Source organism: Ailuropoda melanoleuca, chromosome 9 (assembly GCF_002007445.2).
Source record: "Ailuropoda melanoleuca isolate Jingjing chromosome 9, ASM200744v2, whole genome shotgun sequence".
NCBI lineage: Eukaryota > Metazoa > Chordata > Mammalia > Carnivora > Ursidae > Ailuropoda > Ailuropoda melanoleuca.
The window spans coordinates 75,808,226-75,827,001 of NC_048226.1; the positions used below are offsets into that span (position 1 = coordinate 75,808,226).

Here is an 18,776-nt window from a genome sequence, read left to right on the forward strand (position 1 = left end):
TACAGGTAAGTCACCTGTGTGCAGCGTCTGAATGATTACAGAGCAGGAAACAGTGCCTACTTGCGTGAAAAAGAGGACCGCTTGCTTCCCGCAGCAGACATATGGACCTCAGGCGCCGAAATGCTGCCCGTGCTGCTCGAGGAGCTAAAATCTGCTTCACTACCTGCAAAACAACAGGGGGGAGAGAGAGCGGCATGAAGGAAGGAAACCGGAGAACACGCTGGTCACTTCCCTGCCTCACCAGGCTCCCAGCTCCCTGCACACTCTAGCTCAGCAAGTGGCAGGATTCCAGAGTGTCCCGGCTCTCAGCTCTTTCCTCAAAGCAAACAAGAGAAGGGGCGAGAAGGACATCATTTCATAAACCCAGCTTAGATGCACAGCCAGGCTGCTTTCACAAAGACCGATCTTCCAGCAGACAATCCACACTGACCCGAGGGGGCAGAACGGCATGCCTCTTCCTGGGCGTCGTCAGAGCTCCCTCGACAACAGGAGCGCGAAGGTCCAAACTTCAGGCAGAAGGCAAAGCAGGCTTGTCCGTCCCAAAGTCGTTTTTCCAGGAGAGTACATCTTTGGGCTTTTGCAGTTAGCTAGCCATACTTGAATCTGGCACGTTAGGGTCTGGAGAGAACCAGCCAGTGAGAAGCAGTTGGGAAAGGAGCCTCAGCTCCAGAAAACTGCTTGGACCGGCACTATCTGATGAGTGACTCTCTGACTGCGGCTGCTGTTTTTCTAGAAAGAACACAACCCTCATGAATAGCCGGGATTGAACATTTCCAAACAGGATGAAGAAAGTTCACAGCGACAGTGATGGAAATTGCAGATTATACTGATACGTGAAATTTTAGTTGGGGGAGGGGAGGGAGATTATTGTTCATTAGTTTACAAAAATCACATTACATTTTGAGTACAGACTACAGATTGTTATGTAATTAGAAACATGCTGTGTGGCAGAATAATTAATATAAATCATTTCTAACAAAAAAAATACATAGCTCTGAAATGGTAATAATAGAACTATTCCATGGATTGTCTGGGGAATGAAGGATAGTGGAAGAGGCAAAAGAGAACAAGTGGGAAGAAGGGAGAGAGGATTTTTTAAAAAGGTAAAATTCCATCCGCTTTTGGAAAATAAGTCTAGGTATACAATTTTATTTGACCAGATCCCTCAACTCCTACAACAGTTGGTGACTCTTCTGGTCTAGAACCCAGAGCCAGCTCACATTTCTGGGTTGAGGAAAATAGGAATAATCTAAGTAAGTCCTTTGAGTTTCTAACAAGCAGTGAACAATAATTATCATCACAATAATAACTATTTATTGAGTGCCTATGAGGCACCAGACCCTCTAGGATATATTTTCTACTCTTTGTATCTGTTCATCTTGACAACTCTGTAATGCAGATATTAATCTTGTTATTCTACTACTGGAGAAATCGAAATTGATTTGTCCAGGGCTTGTGGGGGATAAATCCTGGTCAGGACCAAGTCTCCATGCCACTTCTCCTCATACCATGCCGTGTCCTCAGGAAGGCAGTGGGAAGGAGTGGGGCACCTGGGAGTTTCCCGCATACACTATATACTTCCATCTCCCTAACAGCCAAGATGACCCATTGGTACAAGATGCGACCAGACTGGCCCACTGGTGAACAGATCCTCTCACTGACAGGTTGTATTAGTTTTGCTAGAAGGAAATGGCGAGGCAATGGCAAGGCAGAGACAGAGGAATCCCTTTCCCGACTCCCAGGACCTCTCTGGAAGTTCAGCCTCTTCTGGGAAAGACACCAAGAATGACCCCTTAGCACAGACAACAGCAGTGAATCCTAATTCCCAGCAGAATTCCGGAAGAATTAGGGTGGCAATTTATCAGGACTGAGAGTGTCTATTCCTTCCGGATTTCAGAGACTTTGTCTAATGTTGTAATGAGCTCCCCAAAGGTAATTAGTTGCCTCTGAGTAATGCACTGGCTAAACTGTAGTATTTTACAATCTCAAGGATTCACAATTGGTAGTGCTATACAGCAATATGCTAGACCTGACAGCCTAATTCTTCCAGTCTTGTCTGCTAGTAATTTTTCAGGTGGGTTATTAAGTGATAAAGGCAGATGATTTTCAAAAAATAGATCCTGTGGTTGTAGCCACCAGGTTTGAGATATTATTTTCTAACGTAAGGTTATGACTCTGAAACACCCAATTTTCATTCCTTAAAAGAAACACAAAACCCCATCAATTATAACTTAACTGCCTGAATAAAAACAGAAATTTTAGAACAGAAACAGACCAGACAACTGCCGAGAATCCAGTGTTTCCTCAGGTTGCCTTGGATCTGCAGTAATTATTTACTTTGAACTGAAGGGACAAGTTTGCTCTGCACTTTATTGCTATTGGAACTCGACATGTTGACTCTTATGTATGAGAAGGGCCCAAGTTTGTTCCTATACTCCGCTAACTTACCTTCTGAAAGAGGTTAGAAGACTCATGCAGGGTACCCAGCAGCTGCATTCAGGACTGTGTAATAGGACAGAGAAAAACGTCTGTGCTACTTACGCCATTTCACTTTGCTATGTTTTAAAATATATTTCCAGTTCGGTTAATGCAAGGTAAGGTCAATACACTCTTTTTAAGGGATACACAGAAAGGTCAATAGCACTACATCCTCCTCTGATATAAATATTCTTTCCATTCACTAAGTAGAGGAAGACTGGAGACTTGAAAGCCCCCTCCCCACCCCACAACAAACACTCCAGGAAGGAGAGGCACTCTCTTTTCATTTCCTTTGAACAGCATATGCAACTAGGTTATTGNTTCACTTTGCTATGTTTTAAAATATATTTCCAGTTCGGTTAATGCAAGGTAAGGTCAATACACTCTTTTTAAGGGATACACAGAAAGGTCAATAGCACTACATCCTCCTCTGATATAAATATTCTTTCCATTCACTAAGTAGAGGAAGACTGGAGACTTGAAAGCCCCCTCCCCACCCCACAACAAACACTCCAGGAAGGAGAGGCACTCTCTTTTCATTTCCTTTGAACAGCATATNTTGCCCCGCAACAAACACTCCAGGAAGGAGAGGCACTCTCTTTTCATTTCCTTTGAACAGCATATGCAACTAGGTTATTGCTGTGGGGGCTGTAGCTCAACGCTCATCTGTATTATTCAAACCATACAACAAACACCTGCAACAAACACTCCAGGAAGGAGAGGCACTCTCTTTTCATTTATCCATCACCTGCAACAAACACTCCATCCATCACCTGCAACAAACACTCCAGGAAGGAGAGGCACTCTCTTTTCATTTCCTTTGAACAGCATATGCAACTAGGTTATTGCTGTGGGGGCTGTAGCTCAACGCTCATCTGTATTATTCAAACCATACAACAAACACCTGCAACAAACACTCCAGGAAGGAGAGGCACTCTCTTTTCATTTCCTTTGAACAGCATATGCAACTAGGTTATTGCTGTGGGGGCTGTAGCTCAACGCTCATCTGTATTATTCAAACCATACAAAGAGAGTACCTAACCTCACACAGGCCCTGAGTCAGACAGCCTGGGTTCAAATCTGACCACCGGCTGCTCACTAGATGGGGGTCTTCAGGCAATTACTTCACCTTTCTGCCCTTCAGTTTCTAAATCTGTTCCAAGGGGATGATAATCATGGATTCTGCCCCTTAAGGTTATTGTAAGCAAGGAACGTGTGTGTGTGTGTGTGTGTGCGTGTACAAACACATGCATATATATATAAAGCACCCGATCCCTTGTAAGGTCTCAATAAATGTTAGCCATTATTCATCTTTTGCAGGGGTTAAAAAGACAACTTTTATTAAACATTTCCTTCGTAGAAAATGTAGAAAATAGCAATAATCCATGGGACAAAATGTAGTCCATAATTCCATCACCAAAAAATAACTATAGTTAACTTTTTGGTATATAATTACTCAGCATTCCTAGTTAATACATTACTATGTAACATAAGTGCTTTTCTTTTAATATGTGAATATCTTCAAAATATACTACATTTGGGGTTTTTTTTTAGATATATACGTTTTTAAGATTTATTTGTTTGAGAAAGAGTGAGTGAGCAGGGGGAGGGGCAGAGGGAGAGGGAGAGAGAAACTCAAGCAGACTCTGCACTGAGTGTGGAGCATGAAGTGGGGCTCAATCTCACCACCCTGAGATCATGACCTGGGTGGAAACCAAGAGTCGGATGCTTAACTCACTGAGCCACCCAGGTGCCCCATGTTGTGTTTTATTAAATCAATGAGTATATAGGGTATGTCCAATTTTTCTATTATTAGTAACAAACACTACGTGCGAGAAACCATCCTAAGCATATTTACACATTAACTCATTTATTTCCTCATGGTAGTACAGACCCTATGAGGTAGGGACAATTATCAGTCCCTGTTACAGACGAGGCAGAGAAGTTGAGTAACATGCACAAGGGGATACAACTATCAAGAAGTGGAGGCAAGACTTGTACCTAGTCCAAGAAGGCCAAGAAGACTCCCTGCTGAGCTGGGAGCCCAGTGCAGGGCTCGATGCAGATCACGACCTGAGCCGAAGGCAGACGCTTAACCACCCAGGTGCCCCCTTGTCTGCTATTCTTTAGAATAAATGTCTGAAAGAATTTTTGAGCCAAAGGATATGCTCGATTTCAGGAAAATTAATATATCTTGCATCATATGTATTTTTGGATGGCATTAGCCTAAAGCGGTTTTTGGAGTCAAGAACGTGTTTGCCTCCATGTGCCTGTGTGTAGATACCCAGATGTCAGTCTCTGATGCCACAGAGGATACTCTGAAAGAGCACAGGACACAATATTTGGCCATTGTAGACTTGTGTTGGAGCAGCTGCAGGGAGTTTTAAATGCATATCTAAGTTATCCTCATCGGTATTGTCTCTGATCAGCTGCTGGCGTTGGTGGAGTTGGATTCCAGGACTGAAAGGGGTGGATGAACTTGATGACCTTTGCCTCATGATGCCAATGTCTTGGTGACTACACGTCCTGCAGCAAAAGGCATTCTCCAACTAGTGAGCTCTGCTAGGCTCCAGGGGCTTTTGTTTGCTCGTATTGCTGGAGTCTCTTGAGAGGCATGACTCTTCTTCACAACGCTAGGGTATTAAGCATTCTGTGCATGTGATGGTAAGGCCAGGAATTAGAAAGGAAGGAAAAATGGAAACAAAAAGAGTATGTGCAAAAACTGATAACTAGACTTATTTTTTTGAAACACTGCCTGCGATCTGGTCTCTTAGGACATTATTATTTTTGCTTTCAGGAGACTATGGAGTCCTCAGACATCAGAACATCACAAGCCTCTGAAAACTGAGTCTACTAAGCTGTGTTAAGCCATTCTAAACCACTGACTGAAGCAACCCCAAACCTTTCTTTATCCTTTGTCACCACAAAGCTATCAAATTAATTCAGGTTGGCCACCGACATCCCCACCTCAAATAGAGGCAGCAAATTAAAAAAAAACAAAAACAAAAACAAAATAGTTCCCCATCCCTTCATCCTTCCCCCTCCCCCCCACACACAGATACACAGATCTTTTATTTAAAGGTCTTGAGGGAGGAGAGGAGCCATTTCCACTGAAGCCAAGCAGAGCTATTACGGAGCAGCTGGGGCAGTGGACACATGTAATTACAGAAGACACTATTTACAAAAAAATTAAATAAATACAAATAAAGCTTCTCTAAAGTAGATTTGGTAGAACAGACTCTTAACTGTGAAGCTCTGGGGCACCTAGCCAATGAATCCAAGAAATGCTTCACAAACTAAACAAGATTTTTGTTTTAGTTTCTGCAAACTATTCTCTAAAACTCCTAGAGGTATTTATCTTAGAAAAGGAATATTTGATCAAAAGATCAATAAACTGACTGAAGATATACACACAGGTTTTCTTGCATTTCAGAATAGAGGTCTTTCTGAAAAATTGTAAATACCGTTTTCATTTGTTTCATAATTTCAGAAAGGATTTATCTCCATTATGATTGATGTTCAATGGATGGAGCCACCATAAGCTTAAAAGCATACACACACACACACACACACACAATTAGAAACAAAAGGAAGTTCAAATTTAAAGTATTTGGAGAATAGTTTTGTATTGAAAAATCTGACTATGTTACATAACAGCAAAACAGCTTATGGGAAAATAACAAAGTCAAATCATAAACTGAAGGAAAATATTTACAACATACGACACACAAAGGGCCAATCTCCCTAATTTATCAAAAACTCATATGCTTTAGAAAAAAAAAAAACTAACAGAAAAATGGGCAAAGGACATGAACAGGCAGATGGCAGATAAAGAAAAATAAATGACCAATGAACATATGAACAGCCATTCAATCTCATATATAACATTAACAATGTAAATGTAAACAAGGAGATTTTTTCAGTTACCAGATTGGCAAAAAATTTAAAAATTTAAGTTTGAGAATACTAGTTCTGTTGAAGGTTTGAGAAAAACACTCTGATAAGAGTCAGCAAGAGTGTGAGTTGGTGTGACTTGTCCAAAAAAATTTCTCCTGAACGTAAGCTTTGAACAACCTAAATGCCCATCAACAAGGACTGGTGAACTCAGGTGGTACAGCCACCTAGGAGCATACTCTGCCTTCATGACAAGGAGTGACACGAACCTGTGCGTGCTGGAGTGAACACATCTCGAAGCCCTATTGCTAGATAAGAAAAACAAGATGCAGAACGGTGGGTGTGGCATGTCAGCTTCTTCATAAATAAATCTTCAAATAATATATAACTGGCTACATGCATAGAACATTTTTCTTGAGGGATTAAAAAAAAAAGATCTGTTAATAGTGGTTTCCCTTGGGAATGGGGCAGTGGGGATCTAAAGAGACCCTCATCTTCATTTTATATCTTTCTCAGCCATTTGGTTTTTCTAACCATGCGCACTTTACTCTTCTTACAAAAAAAAAATAAGATACACTAAAATTATGGACAATTGATTTTTCCTTTGAAAAAGATCTAAATTTTTTTTAAAGAAAAAGCATTTTATAGTAAAAGCAATCACACCATTTAATGTAGTATTTAGAGGGCTTTGGAGTCCAGCCCCTTGGGTTTGAATCATACCTCTTCTGCTAACTCTGTAAAGGCTTAGGCAAATTATTTACCCTCACTCTGCCTTAGTTTCCTTATCTTCAAAATGGAGATGAAGATATTAATAGTAAGTATCATTAAAGGATTGCAGGAATTAGGTGAAACGTGCAAAGAAGTTAGGACACAAGCACTCAATCTATGTATGTTAGCTGTTGTAATTTCTCCTTAGAAGTACTGGTACAGTGGCTTGAAGGCCAGAAAGAGCTTTTAAACCTCTTTCACTTAAAAAGCCCCATAATACAAAATGCCTTATCCTACTTAAGTCAAACATTTTTATAAGCACTCTTTACAAAAGGTGGTTTTCCTTCAGTCATTTGTCAGTGGAGAGTATGTTTCTATTTTTTACTCTGTGTGTGTATGTGTGCATGTACAACAGAGTATGTCTAAAAAATTTGTGGTGCCAAAATATGGTCTCTATGGCCTCCTCCAAAAATGTCTAGAGTTGCTCCTGGGATAGAACCCCACCTTCAGGAAGCCCCAGGGAAAATGCACATAAGTTTACTGACCTCTTCTTACCAAAGGCCAGGCCCCTGAGCCTAGCTTCGAAAGTCTGAGAAAGGAAGTGAAGGAGCATTGGAGAGGAGGCCCAAGAGCACTGAGAGGGTCAAAGACAACTCCATCTGTTCACTCCTTTATCTTGGGCTGGCTCAACTACCTCTCTTGGTTGAAATTCAGGGAATACACCTGCTGACCAAGAAAGTAGATGAAAGAAATGATAAACAAAGCAGGTGTAAAGAAACTTCAAGAAAGCAGGGGGAAGTGAACATTTCTGACAGGAACCCAGGATACATCTAGTCTCCCTTTGCATCACCTCCATGGAAAATTAGACTATGCTTTGGCCAACCTGAGCAGAGTACAGGAAAGACAACAGGGGCTGTTTGGTTTTGTGAGTGACCACCCAAGTTCCCTGGGCCTGCTCTGTTGATCAGTAATAAATAAATAAATACGTATCCGTGTTAATTTACCAGAGATGGCCAAGAAGAGAACGCTAGTAAGAGATCCATCAATTCGACCCAAGGCCAATCAGGTGTCTCTGGGATCTCCTATCATCACTGCCATGCACTACCCAGCATCATCAGAAGGAGGTGCCAGCCTGCAAAGTCACAAACCAAGGAGCTCCACCTAAAGAAGGTGCTATAAACTGTGGCTCCATCTCTCGGCAGCTATGTGTTCTTGTCCAAGTGATTTTAACCTCACTAAGCCTTAGTTTTCTTATTTATGTATATATGTATGTACATGTATATGTGTGTGTGTATATATATATTTTTAATTTGTTTAACAAAAATTTATTGAGCATCTGCCATGTGTTATGTGTCAGGCCCCAATCTAGGTGGCTAGCAGTTCCTATCTTGGAGGGTTGTTGTGAAGCTGAAATAAATGAAAAGTGAAATGCATGGGGAGGGCTTGGCAGGCTCATAAATACTCATTTTATAATTACCATTAATAATGCAATGATTCCTAAACCTTATTGTGCCTGAAGATCATCAGGAAAGTTACGTACTAGTGCAGATTTCTGGGTAACACAAAAATTCCAGTTCAGAAGGTCTGGGGGGAATCCAGGAATCTGTATTTGCACTAATTATCACAGATTGACTGTGCAGCCAGCGGTCACAGACCACACTGAGGAGGAGAGCTCCAAAGATAAAGGGCACATGGAATCTTTCTCCAGGTCCAGTCAGATTGCAAGGACTTTCTTCAGAGGGAAGTTGAAGGTGAGTGAGCAGAAGTTGAGGTGGACCAGCTGTCAACTTTGTCAAGGACCAAGAGCCCAGAAGAGAAGAGTCTCCTTCCAGACTGGCTTGCCCCCTCATAGCTCTCCAGAAGTCCCTTCCTGGACTAAATTCATCTTCACAGGGTTGGAAGGGGAGACAGGTACAGAGAGGAGACACAAGTTGTTTGAAAAACTGGCCCAGGTCCAGCCAAACTCATGCACACATGTTGGTTTGTAAAGCTAGTGGGATACTTAGCAGTTGGTCCATGGTTTGAAGTCCTCATAATCCCGTTGTAAAGAAGAGGGACTGGAGCACCTGGGTGGCTGTCAGTTAAGGGTCTGCCTTCGGCTCAGGTCATGATCATCAGGTCCTGGGATGAAGCCCCACATTGAGCTCCCTGCTCAGTGGGGAGTCTGCTTCTCCCTCTCCTTCTCCCCCTCTCCCCAGCTTGTGCCCTCTCTCTCAAATAAATAAAATCTTAAAAAAATATTTAAAAGAATAGAGAGGAGGGACTGACCAGTGTGGAGCTGGGGGTGTCAATACCATTCAGCAGAGGGAATCACCTCACAATCTAGCATACTCCCCGTCTGGGTTATCTCATCAGCCCTAACTTGCTGCCTCAGTGTGGTCGACGTATCCATGGCTGACATGCTAAATGGCACCAAACAAACCACACAGGCATGCACCATCCCCCCCACGTTGAATCAGCATCGGGCACCAACCCTCTGGCAGGTGGGCTCAGGGGCAACCGTCTCCCATTGCCTTCCACTCAACAGGTCTGGGGAGGGTTACATCCATTGTGGCCGTGAACTCCATCCTAATTGATTATTTTGGGAGCCTGGTAATAACAAAAGCAAATCCTCCCTGAAGAATTTTCCAGACTCTTACATGTTCCTTATCTTTAATTTCTTGTCAAGTTCACTGAACTGAACTGACTTTCTGCCCCTTGAAAAAAGCTAGCGGGAGAGCCTGCCACTTCTATTTAAGGAGACGTGTTTATCCAGTGTTTACCAAAATGAAGTGCCTGCCCTCCGTGTCTGGCAGGAAAACTCAAATCAGGGAAAAGCAGTCCTCGAGGTGGCAGAGTGGGATCAGAGCAGGGATGTCATTGTGAGGGGAGGAAGAAGGTGATGAAGGAGTGGGAGAGAGAAACGGGAACTGACAAGCCACCAACACTGAAAAGTCAGAGCAGGGCTAGGACTGAGGTCTGTGACTTTAAGTCCAGAGTATAAGAGAAAGGATGAATCTTTTTTGAAGTCACCTCATCTTCCACTCTCAGTGAAGTGGCAGTTCCAGACCACGAATGCAACAAAAACACCCTCGTGCTAGGAAGAGATGACATTTATCAACTACTTGCTGCAGAGACCTGCAACAGCACGCTAAACCAACACGGTTTTTCCATTTCGTTTTATTTTTTTTTAAGATTTTATTTATTTATTTGAGAAAGACAGAGAGAGAGAGCTTGAACGGTGGGAAGGGCAGAGGGAGAGACTCTTAAGCAGACTCTGTGCTTGATCCTAGGACCCTGAGATCATGACCTGAGACGAAATCAAGAGTCGGACGCTTAACCAACTAAGCCACCCAGGTGCCCCTTGTTTTGTTTTTTTAACCTCACTTCTGTTGGAAGCACCATTTTCCTAATTGACTCTAAGACCGAACAGCCTTGGGTGACTCCCCTCCTCCTCCCCACCCTGTGTGCCAGCCTCCAGGGCACACCACAGGGTCTGTATTCTCCACCCACAGGCCCCTCCCATCTGGGACTGTGGTGCTGAAGGGGGGCGGGGTGCCACAATCCACATCTACACTGAAGCAGCCTCTTGCACTCAACCTTCTCCCTTGACTTTTGCAGCAGCACTGACCTCCCCCTTTCCTGCACTGGAACCAGGGAGTTACATCACTGGCCCTTGTCAGCACTCAGCCATGCTCCACTTCTAATATCTTGATGTCCTTTCCCCTTGGGTCATGAATGATGTATCCCCTCTCCATTTCTCTCTTGCATTTTCAATCTCTGTGAAGTTCTCTTTGGTTTTTATGAGGTGATATGGTTTTGTAGCCTCAATTACCAGCTCTGTGATCTTGGCAAAGGCACATAACCTCTCTGTGCCTCGCTTTCTTCTATAAAAGGGAAAAGATAATAGTATCTATCTCATAGAGTTGTTGAAAAGATTATATGTTAATATATGAAAAAGTAGTGCCTGACACTCAGTAAACACTTTAGAATACTGCCTTTATTTTTATTTTTCTTCTTATGATCACCCTCTCTAAACCACATCTGGGTTCCAACACATGTGCAGCCAAAATCAGGGAAAAGGACTTGAAGCCAGAATGAGGAGTGAGGGGAGGCTGTCATCTGGAATGTGAGTAACAAAACCAGCATGAACATAGACAGAAGATGGCTCTGAAAGAGGGTGGTAAGGGTTCTTCCTCCTCCCTTGAGATTATAAATCAAAGAGTAAATCCTCAGCTCTGGGCTGTGTTCACTGAACTCTCCAATTTCACATGAAAGCCTGAAGCACACTACATCACAGAGAGCTAACTACCGAACCTTCTCGTAGAGGCTGTGGGTCACACGCACGGAGGGAGACAATCTCCACAAGGGCAAGATTTCGTCTGTTCCTATTTGAATGCCCTGCAGCTCTTTGCACACCTAGCACATGTCCAGTTGAGACACTGATCCTGCTGTGAGAAGGGGACAAATGCCTTAGGAGGGACACAACTTGGGCTCTAAAAGAGGTCAACAAAGGGAAATACTATTTCCTGCTGGAAGGATTAAGATTCCATGGAAGCAGCTCATGGAACTAGCTAGCTTTCAAAATTACCCATGAGTGTTCAAGCCTGTAGCACGAGGAGTGGTGGAGACAGTCGTCCAGTGTGAAGGGAGTAGCCCTGGAGGGAGAAGCAACAGCCTAGATGGGGTGATGAAGGCAGTTCAGGGGCCAATTAGTCAAGCTTCCTTGTATTTTTTTGTTTTTTTCGTTTTTGTTTTTTTTTTAAGATTTCTTTGAAAGAAAGAATGTGAGCATAGTGGGGAGGGGAAGAGGAAGAGGGAGAGAGAGTCTCAAGCAGATTCCCCTCTGAGTGTGGAGCCTGACTCAGGACTTGCTCTCACGACCCTCAGATCATGACCTGAGCCGAAACCGAGAGCGGAATGCTTGCCGTACTGTGCCACCCAGGCGCCCCTAGTTGAACATCCTTCTAAGCTATGGGCCCCAAAGTTTGTGTCTGGCAACAAGTTTCTCATACTGGACACAGTCTATTTTCTAGAAGTCCTACCTTTGCTTCTTTGAGAAAACACGTCAACATGTTTCTTTCCTCAGAGAGGTGGAGATCAGAGAAGAGGAACCCCACGCTTCTCCTACCCCAGTGATACCACGGCCATGGTTTTGTCTGAAGTGACTCTGCTGGCGATCTTCAGTGGCCTCCTGATACCCTTCCTCAGTGATCTTTGTGTATAAAGAACCAACCAGACCAATGGAAATGAGAGATGGGAGAAACCAGCAAAGACGTCAGGTCACAGTGCTGTGTGGGAACCAAGCATGGGACCAGACAGTGACTTCATTATTTTCTCTGCAGAAAATCTATGAGTCACAGGTGCACAGAATTGGATTAGTCAAATTCCTTGGTTCTTGACACACTCTTATCATTAGTCCTTGCAAGAGTACCTTTATTTTAGTTCTTTACTGACTGGTTTGTATAAACCAGTATTCACATTTATTTATTATTTTTTGTACTTATGCTTTTACTTCCTCACATTTCATAGTATAGTAAATGAAGAAACCACCACCCATCACAAAAACTAAAATGTCAACATTAACTCATATCTACTTCCTCATTCTATCCCATTTACCATTTCCTTGCTTTCATTTTTATGAAGAATGATCACATCTATAAGTATTCCTAAAAAGTAGATTCTATTTTGTTTTCTGTTTTGTCTACCTTTCACTTTTTAATAAACAAGTCACCATGATATCTATAATCTTTTAAGATGATTTACATTCAAAATCATATTGCTAAGAATCTCCATATACCTGCAGTGCGTTCATTTGACTGCTATATAATATTCCATTGTACGACTTAGACCATTCTCCTGATGATGAGAAAATGAATTGGGTTTATTCCAGTTACTCATCTAGCCAGAGTTTCCATTCCAACAAACAACTATTTGTATTTCCAGAGGCACAGGTCTCCCTAAGGAAAAAAACCAAAGGAGTAAATCCACTTTTATGTAATATCTTCCAAAGACAAAAAGAAATGCTCTATGGACCATTTGTCTTTCCATACCTTTCCCTCTCACTGTGATGGAGAATCAAAAGCTAAAAGTAAACCTAGAATCTCTGCTTTATCTTATCCCAATTTAGGGTCCAACATGATCCTTCATTCTTGGGTCATTCTGACCCTGAGAAGCCCTAAAAGATCAGGAATTACATGATGTTATTTTGGGTTTTGCTTACGTTACTGCATGACTTTGCCCCTTAGCCTCAGCAATGAGACCAGCCCATGAACATGAGAAGCTGGCCCAGAGTTACTGGATTATGAATATAACCTCACTGAGGGAGAAAATCCTTGCTCCAGGGTGGGGAGAAGAGGACACAAGTGGCTTCCTTAATGCAGCCCAGAACTTGGTAAAGTACCTAGTTCTAAAGCCAAATGCTGGGTTTGAGTCATAGGTAAGGGAAATAGCTGGGTTTTTTAAAGGCCCCACTGTTCTGGAGAAGGGAAAGAGACTGTATAAAAAAGTTTCTAAATCAGAAAGCAACTGCCCTACTTCAGAAATGTTAAAAGCTAAAGTAAAAATTTCTATCTTTTGATTTTCATCTAAGTATCTCCAAGTTAGAGCGGACGATTTGTCACTTCCAAGTGTCTCTGTGAAGTGAGTAACTAGGTCTGTGAAGCAGGTCAGGCAATTATAGGGTAGATTTTAAACCACCCTCTGCTCCCAAATTCACCAATCATCTTCTCAGTCTTCCAAGATGGGTTCTCAAAGTGTGGTCCCAAATCACCAGCATCAGCATCCCCTGGAACCTTGTTAGGAAGGCAGATTCTCAGACCACACCCCAGACCTACTGAGTTAGCCACTTCGAGGCAGGGGCGGAGCCCAGTAATCTGGGTTTTTCACAAGCCCTTGAGGCATCTGTACACTCAGGTTTGAGAGGCCCTGCTCTAAGACACCCCGACCGAGACCCCTCGTGGAGTCTACAGCACAGTCCCTGCATGGCCACCTCAGAGAAACAGCATCAGGCTCGACTTGACTTAAAACAGAGCAGTACACCACAGTATACATTCTGGGAATCATTTTCACACATTTCATGTTCAAGATGAGTCGATTTCTTAATTTACTTGGCATAAATCCGAGTGTTGCTAACCACGCTTCACATAACTGACAATATCTAAGAGCGGGAGGTAAGAGCAGGGTCTAGCATTGGGAGCTTCTGAGTTCAAATATCTGATATTTTTCTCTAATGACAATGAGACCGCAGGCGATCTCCTAATCCGCACCTGGGTTCCTCACCCCAGGAAGGGATCAAGCATGCCTAGCTGATGGGATCAATGCGAGAATTAAAGGACCGACTGGGGATGACTGTAAGTGCATGACTGTAAGTGCGCAAGAAATACTCATCGTTGTTACGACTGGCCTACTTACCCATGTGTTTGGTATGTATTGCTAAACACTTATGCTTCTCCAAGAATTCTTGTATATGAGCACTATAAATGTGGTGTGTGTTTTTTTAAAGTACTGTGACTTAAATAAGAAGGCAAGGTGTTTATTACATGACTAACCTCTAATACAGGTGACATAAGGTTTTTACAGACTACTGGGCTTCTGTCAGTAATGGTCAGAAATGGCTTACCAAGTTCACATGCTATGCAAAGTGGTTTACATGTTAATCCTCAGCTCAAGCCCACGAGACAGGTACAGTTTTATTCTCATTTTACAGATGAGAGAAGGAAAGCACAGGTAACTTGCCTGTGGCCACACAGCTCATAAATGGTGCAGCTGGGATCTGAAACCAGGCATATTGGCTTGAGAAATATCACAATAATAAACACATCAAAATAGGCCTTAAACACTAAGAATGCACACCTGCAAGGAACTTCAAGAGCAGGGAAATACGATTTTCTCCATAAATGCTTGCTTGCTCGCTCTTGCAAAGGGCATGCTGAAACCTTTGAAAATTCATTTACAGGCAATCTGCAGCTGAGGTTTTAACAAGATTATCACCATTCTGCTCTGCTCTGTGTCCCTCACGGAGAGCAAACAATTAGTGAACACAGACCACACGAGCAAGGAGACTGCTCTTTTTTTTTTTCTTTTAGCACATTAACCCTTGGGGCTGAGTCATTCACGTATTTTCAACAGAGATAACAGGATTGAATTTTCATTCTTAAATGAAAAGTGAACATATGGTGAATGCACTTAAAAGAAGTATTGCCATTTGAAAACAGCTAATAGAAAGGGGTTTTTCATGGTGCGGTCTGAGGACTCCTGCATCGGTGGCACCGGGGCTGTTTGCTGGAAATACACAACGACTCATACTCCAGACTTGCGGACTGAAATTTCTTCACATCATTCCCATAATCCACATTTTTAGCAACTGTCCCCAGGTGATCATTTACACACACTAAGGTACGAGAAACACTATTGTAAATGGCTCGTTTTTAATATTTAACTATAAACTGCAAGCCACCTGCTCAGAGCTGTTTAGTGTTTAGTAACTCCGCATGCTGTCTGCATCTTCCCATCTGGAATGTTCCACACCAGGCCATCAGCATTTCTCCCCTGGAATTAACTGGAACAGCCACACACTGTCCCAGCTGCTGGTGTGGCTCCGAGCACCCCATCTTCCACACTGCTCCAGAGCATAAATCTCATGAGGTGACCCCCCTGTTGAAACCCTCTAATGGCACCCACGTCCTTAAGATCAAGTCCAAACTCCCTGGCACGATTTACAAGCCCTTCAGAATCTCTTCAGCGGACGGTGCATCCCCGCCCTCCCGGTGCAACCACCACCGTTCTCCCGGTGCAGACTCCCTCCACCTGGATTATTCTCCTGTCCCTCTGGGCTGGCTAGCTACTACCTGTTTTCCAGGTCTCCAGCCTCGACCTTTAATTCCTACAGGAAGGGAATTCGGAGGCCCTCCTTTATGCTCTCACCTGCCCCCGAATTTAAGCAGCATTCATCACATTGCCGTGCAATGCCTGCTTGCTATTTCCCAGCAGGTTGTCAGCTCCTTGACGGCTTGTTCATCCCTGCATCCCAGTGGCTAATGCAGCCTTTAGCACACAGTAGGTGCTGTGGCCTTGACAGAATTCACACTATTAAAGGTCCTCCACTCGTCATTCAGCAACAGCTCCTGGAAAGGCTTTCTGAGTTACCTTCCTCTTTCCTTCCTTTTAGCTGGATTGATGGACAAGCATTATTTATAGGTAGGAAAAATATTCCCTCCACTCCTACCTCTATCCTACATGCCCAAAACTCTTAAAACTCAAGGTTTGGGCCCAAAACGTGGTATGCAAAAATCATGCAGCCTGGGAAGCCCTCTGTCTTATTCATCCCTGTCTCCCCAAGGCCAAGCACAGTGCCTGACATAGGGTAGACTCAGAAGAGTATCTACTGAATGAGGAGAAAAAAGGTACTGAATGAACTTAGAGATTTGACTGTGGAAATAACCCTACTAATTTTTGAGAGAGCTCAAAGGAAGAGAAGTAACAGGCCGGAGATGGACAAAAAGTACACGTGATTCAAAGCAGAGAAAAAGATAAATTCTGAAAATCACAAACTTCCAAGTTGGGTGTTGATCTGCAATAAATTGTAGAGGCAAGGAGGAGCCAGCAAGAGTTCACGAAGAACCAGGTATGAAAAACAGTTCTCCCTTCCTTTTCTGACAGAGCTCGGATTGCAGACCGCCACATAAATCACAGACGTGGAATTCGGTAGGCATGTCGTCAAACACTTAGGATTGTCTTACAAACAAGGCTGACATGCGCACTGGATGATGGCACAGTCCAGTACCCAGAGGATGCTGCCTAATGGGTTGCCTGTCAAGCTCAAGGGAAATCTCCAGTAATGTGTCACCTGACTCCGTCCCTGTCCTTAACCTATTTAACATGCTTTATTAATGATATGAATGCAAACATGAAAGGTATGGTGCTGACAACAGACTGTGGATTCCACAGGCCTTGAGGGGATAACTAATACAACAAAGGACAGATTCGGATACTAATGTTACAAGCTGATACATGCCAAAAGCAGAATGTGTTAAAAACTCTATGCCTGCTATTTCATTTAACTCCTCCTCTCAAAAACACACAGGGTGTCGACAAGTAAACTGTCCTGAGTGTGATGAGATTTGCCCCAAGCCACGAGCCAGTGAACACCAGAGCTGGCTTGCCTGACTCCAGAGTGTTTTCTTTTTCACCCGCTCTGCTTGGTACCTCCTGATCAGAATTCCCAAAGATCTAAGAACTGGAAACCAAGACGATAACATTCAATTTAGTCCGTTTTGAATATGCAATACACCTTGCACGTGCTAAGGCCCTGGGGGTGGGGCTGGGGAGGAGGGCCTGGAGAAGGAGAAGTCCACTGCTCAAAGATCCTTTCAGGAGGAGACGAGCTACACGGACAACTAGGATATGAGGGGACACGATGAGTGCAAAACAGATAGAGGGGTCCTGAGGGAACACTGAGGAAGAAGAAATACTCCCAGCCAGGCTGCGAGGGGAAGCAGGGAGAGGATGTCATGGACGAGATGCCACTTAAGATTCCGTGAACACTGCGCAGGATATGAAGAAGGGTCAGGGGTGCAGAAGGAGCAGACCTCAGGTGAAAGTGACGGTGTGAACTGAAACACGGAGGAAGGAAAACACAAGGAACATTCAGAATATACTGAATCCCTTGTTTGGCTGGAGTACAGTGATCCGATGAGATCAAGCAGCCACAAAGGTGAATTGTACCTGGAGAGTGGAAGAATGTGAACGCTATGCTAAGGGCACTTACTCTGGAGGCAAGAGGGAGCCATGAGGAGTTTGCAATGGGGTGGTGATATGAACAAAGTGATGTTTTATGGAGCTATTGTGGCAGCAGTATCTGGAGGACAGACTGGAGGCTGGAAGGCAGGGCAGGTGACTACTACAGTTAAGAGGTGGGTCATACGGTCACGGGGAGAGAGCCTGGACAGCAGGGACCCTTTCTAGTTCCGAACCTAGTTCTTAGGTCCGGAAAATTAACTGCATTGGGTCAAAATCATTTAAAACTCCAGGTGAATAGAAAAGAATTTAAAACAGGAAAAGCAGAAAGTAAGTGAAATACTAACAAATAGCGTCACGTTGTGTTCCGTGCTTGACTGCAGGGCTACCTAAGCAAAAGAACAACTGAGTGAGGGTGTGTATGTTCTCTGCACAGAGTGGAAAAACAAACAGGAATCATCTCAGTCAAATGAAAGAAAAAAATGTCTCTCGTATTGCCTGAGGACTATGTGAAAAATTAAATAATCTAATCAGAATGGATTGAGATGCTCCAAGATCAAGCTAGATTTTAATCTAGCACTGTGCAATCAATCTTTAAGGCAAATATCTTGTATTTGCAAGCACGAATATCAATAAAATAGAACAAATAAGCTAGGTAAATTCTGGCCATTTCTGGCATCTGCACAGTGTTGAAACAAAAGTAAATGGAAAAATGGAAGGCCTAGAGGGGTTTGTTTTAATTCAGACATGTGTTCAAGGAACTACAGTGAGAATCGAGGAGAGGGAATAATAAAGTCACATGGCAATGTTTCCAGGAGAAAGCCTGGCAGCACAACAGAGAGAATTCTGGATCAGGGGACTGACTTGGAGGATAGCAGGTGCAGGGCAGGTGGGGAGCTCCTGGACTCCACCCAGAGAGGGCTGTCCAAGGCCCCCCGCTGAGCAGAGACACCCCCCCCCCCCGGAAGGGGACTTCACCT

The 18,776-nt window shown here is 43.4% G+C and overlaps 1 protein-coding gene across 16 annotated transcripts in view; it reads right to left on the reverse strand.

Moving 5' to 3' along the window:
- Positions 1 to 18,776, reverse strand: part of SYBU (syntabulin) — a 120,247-nt gene that overhangs the window by 14,789 nt on the left and 86,682 nt on the right. For all 16 annotated transcript variants that reach the window (XM_034668500.1, XM_034668502.1, XM_034668495.1 and 13 more), the window contains one exon: positions 61 to 163. In XM_034668500.1, the coding sequence (XP_034524391.1) occupies positions 61 to 163 (103 nt within the window). The remainder of the gene's footprint in view (positions 1 to 60; positions 164 to 18,776) is intronic.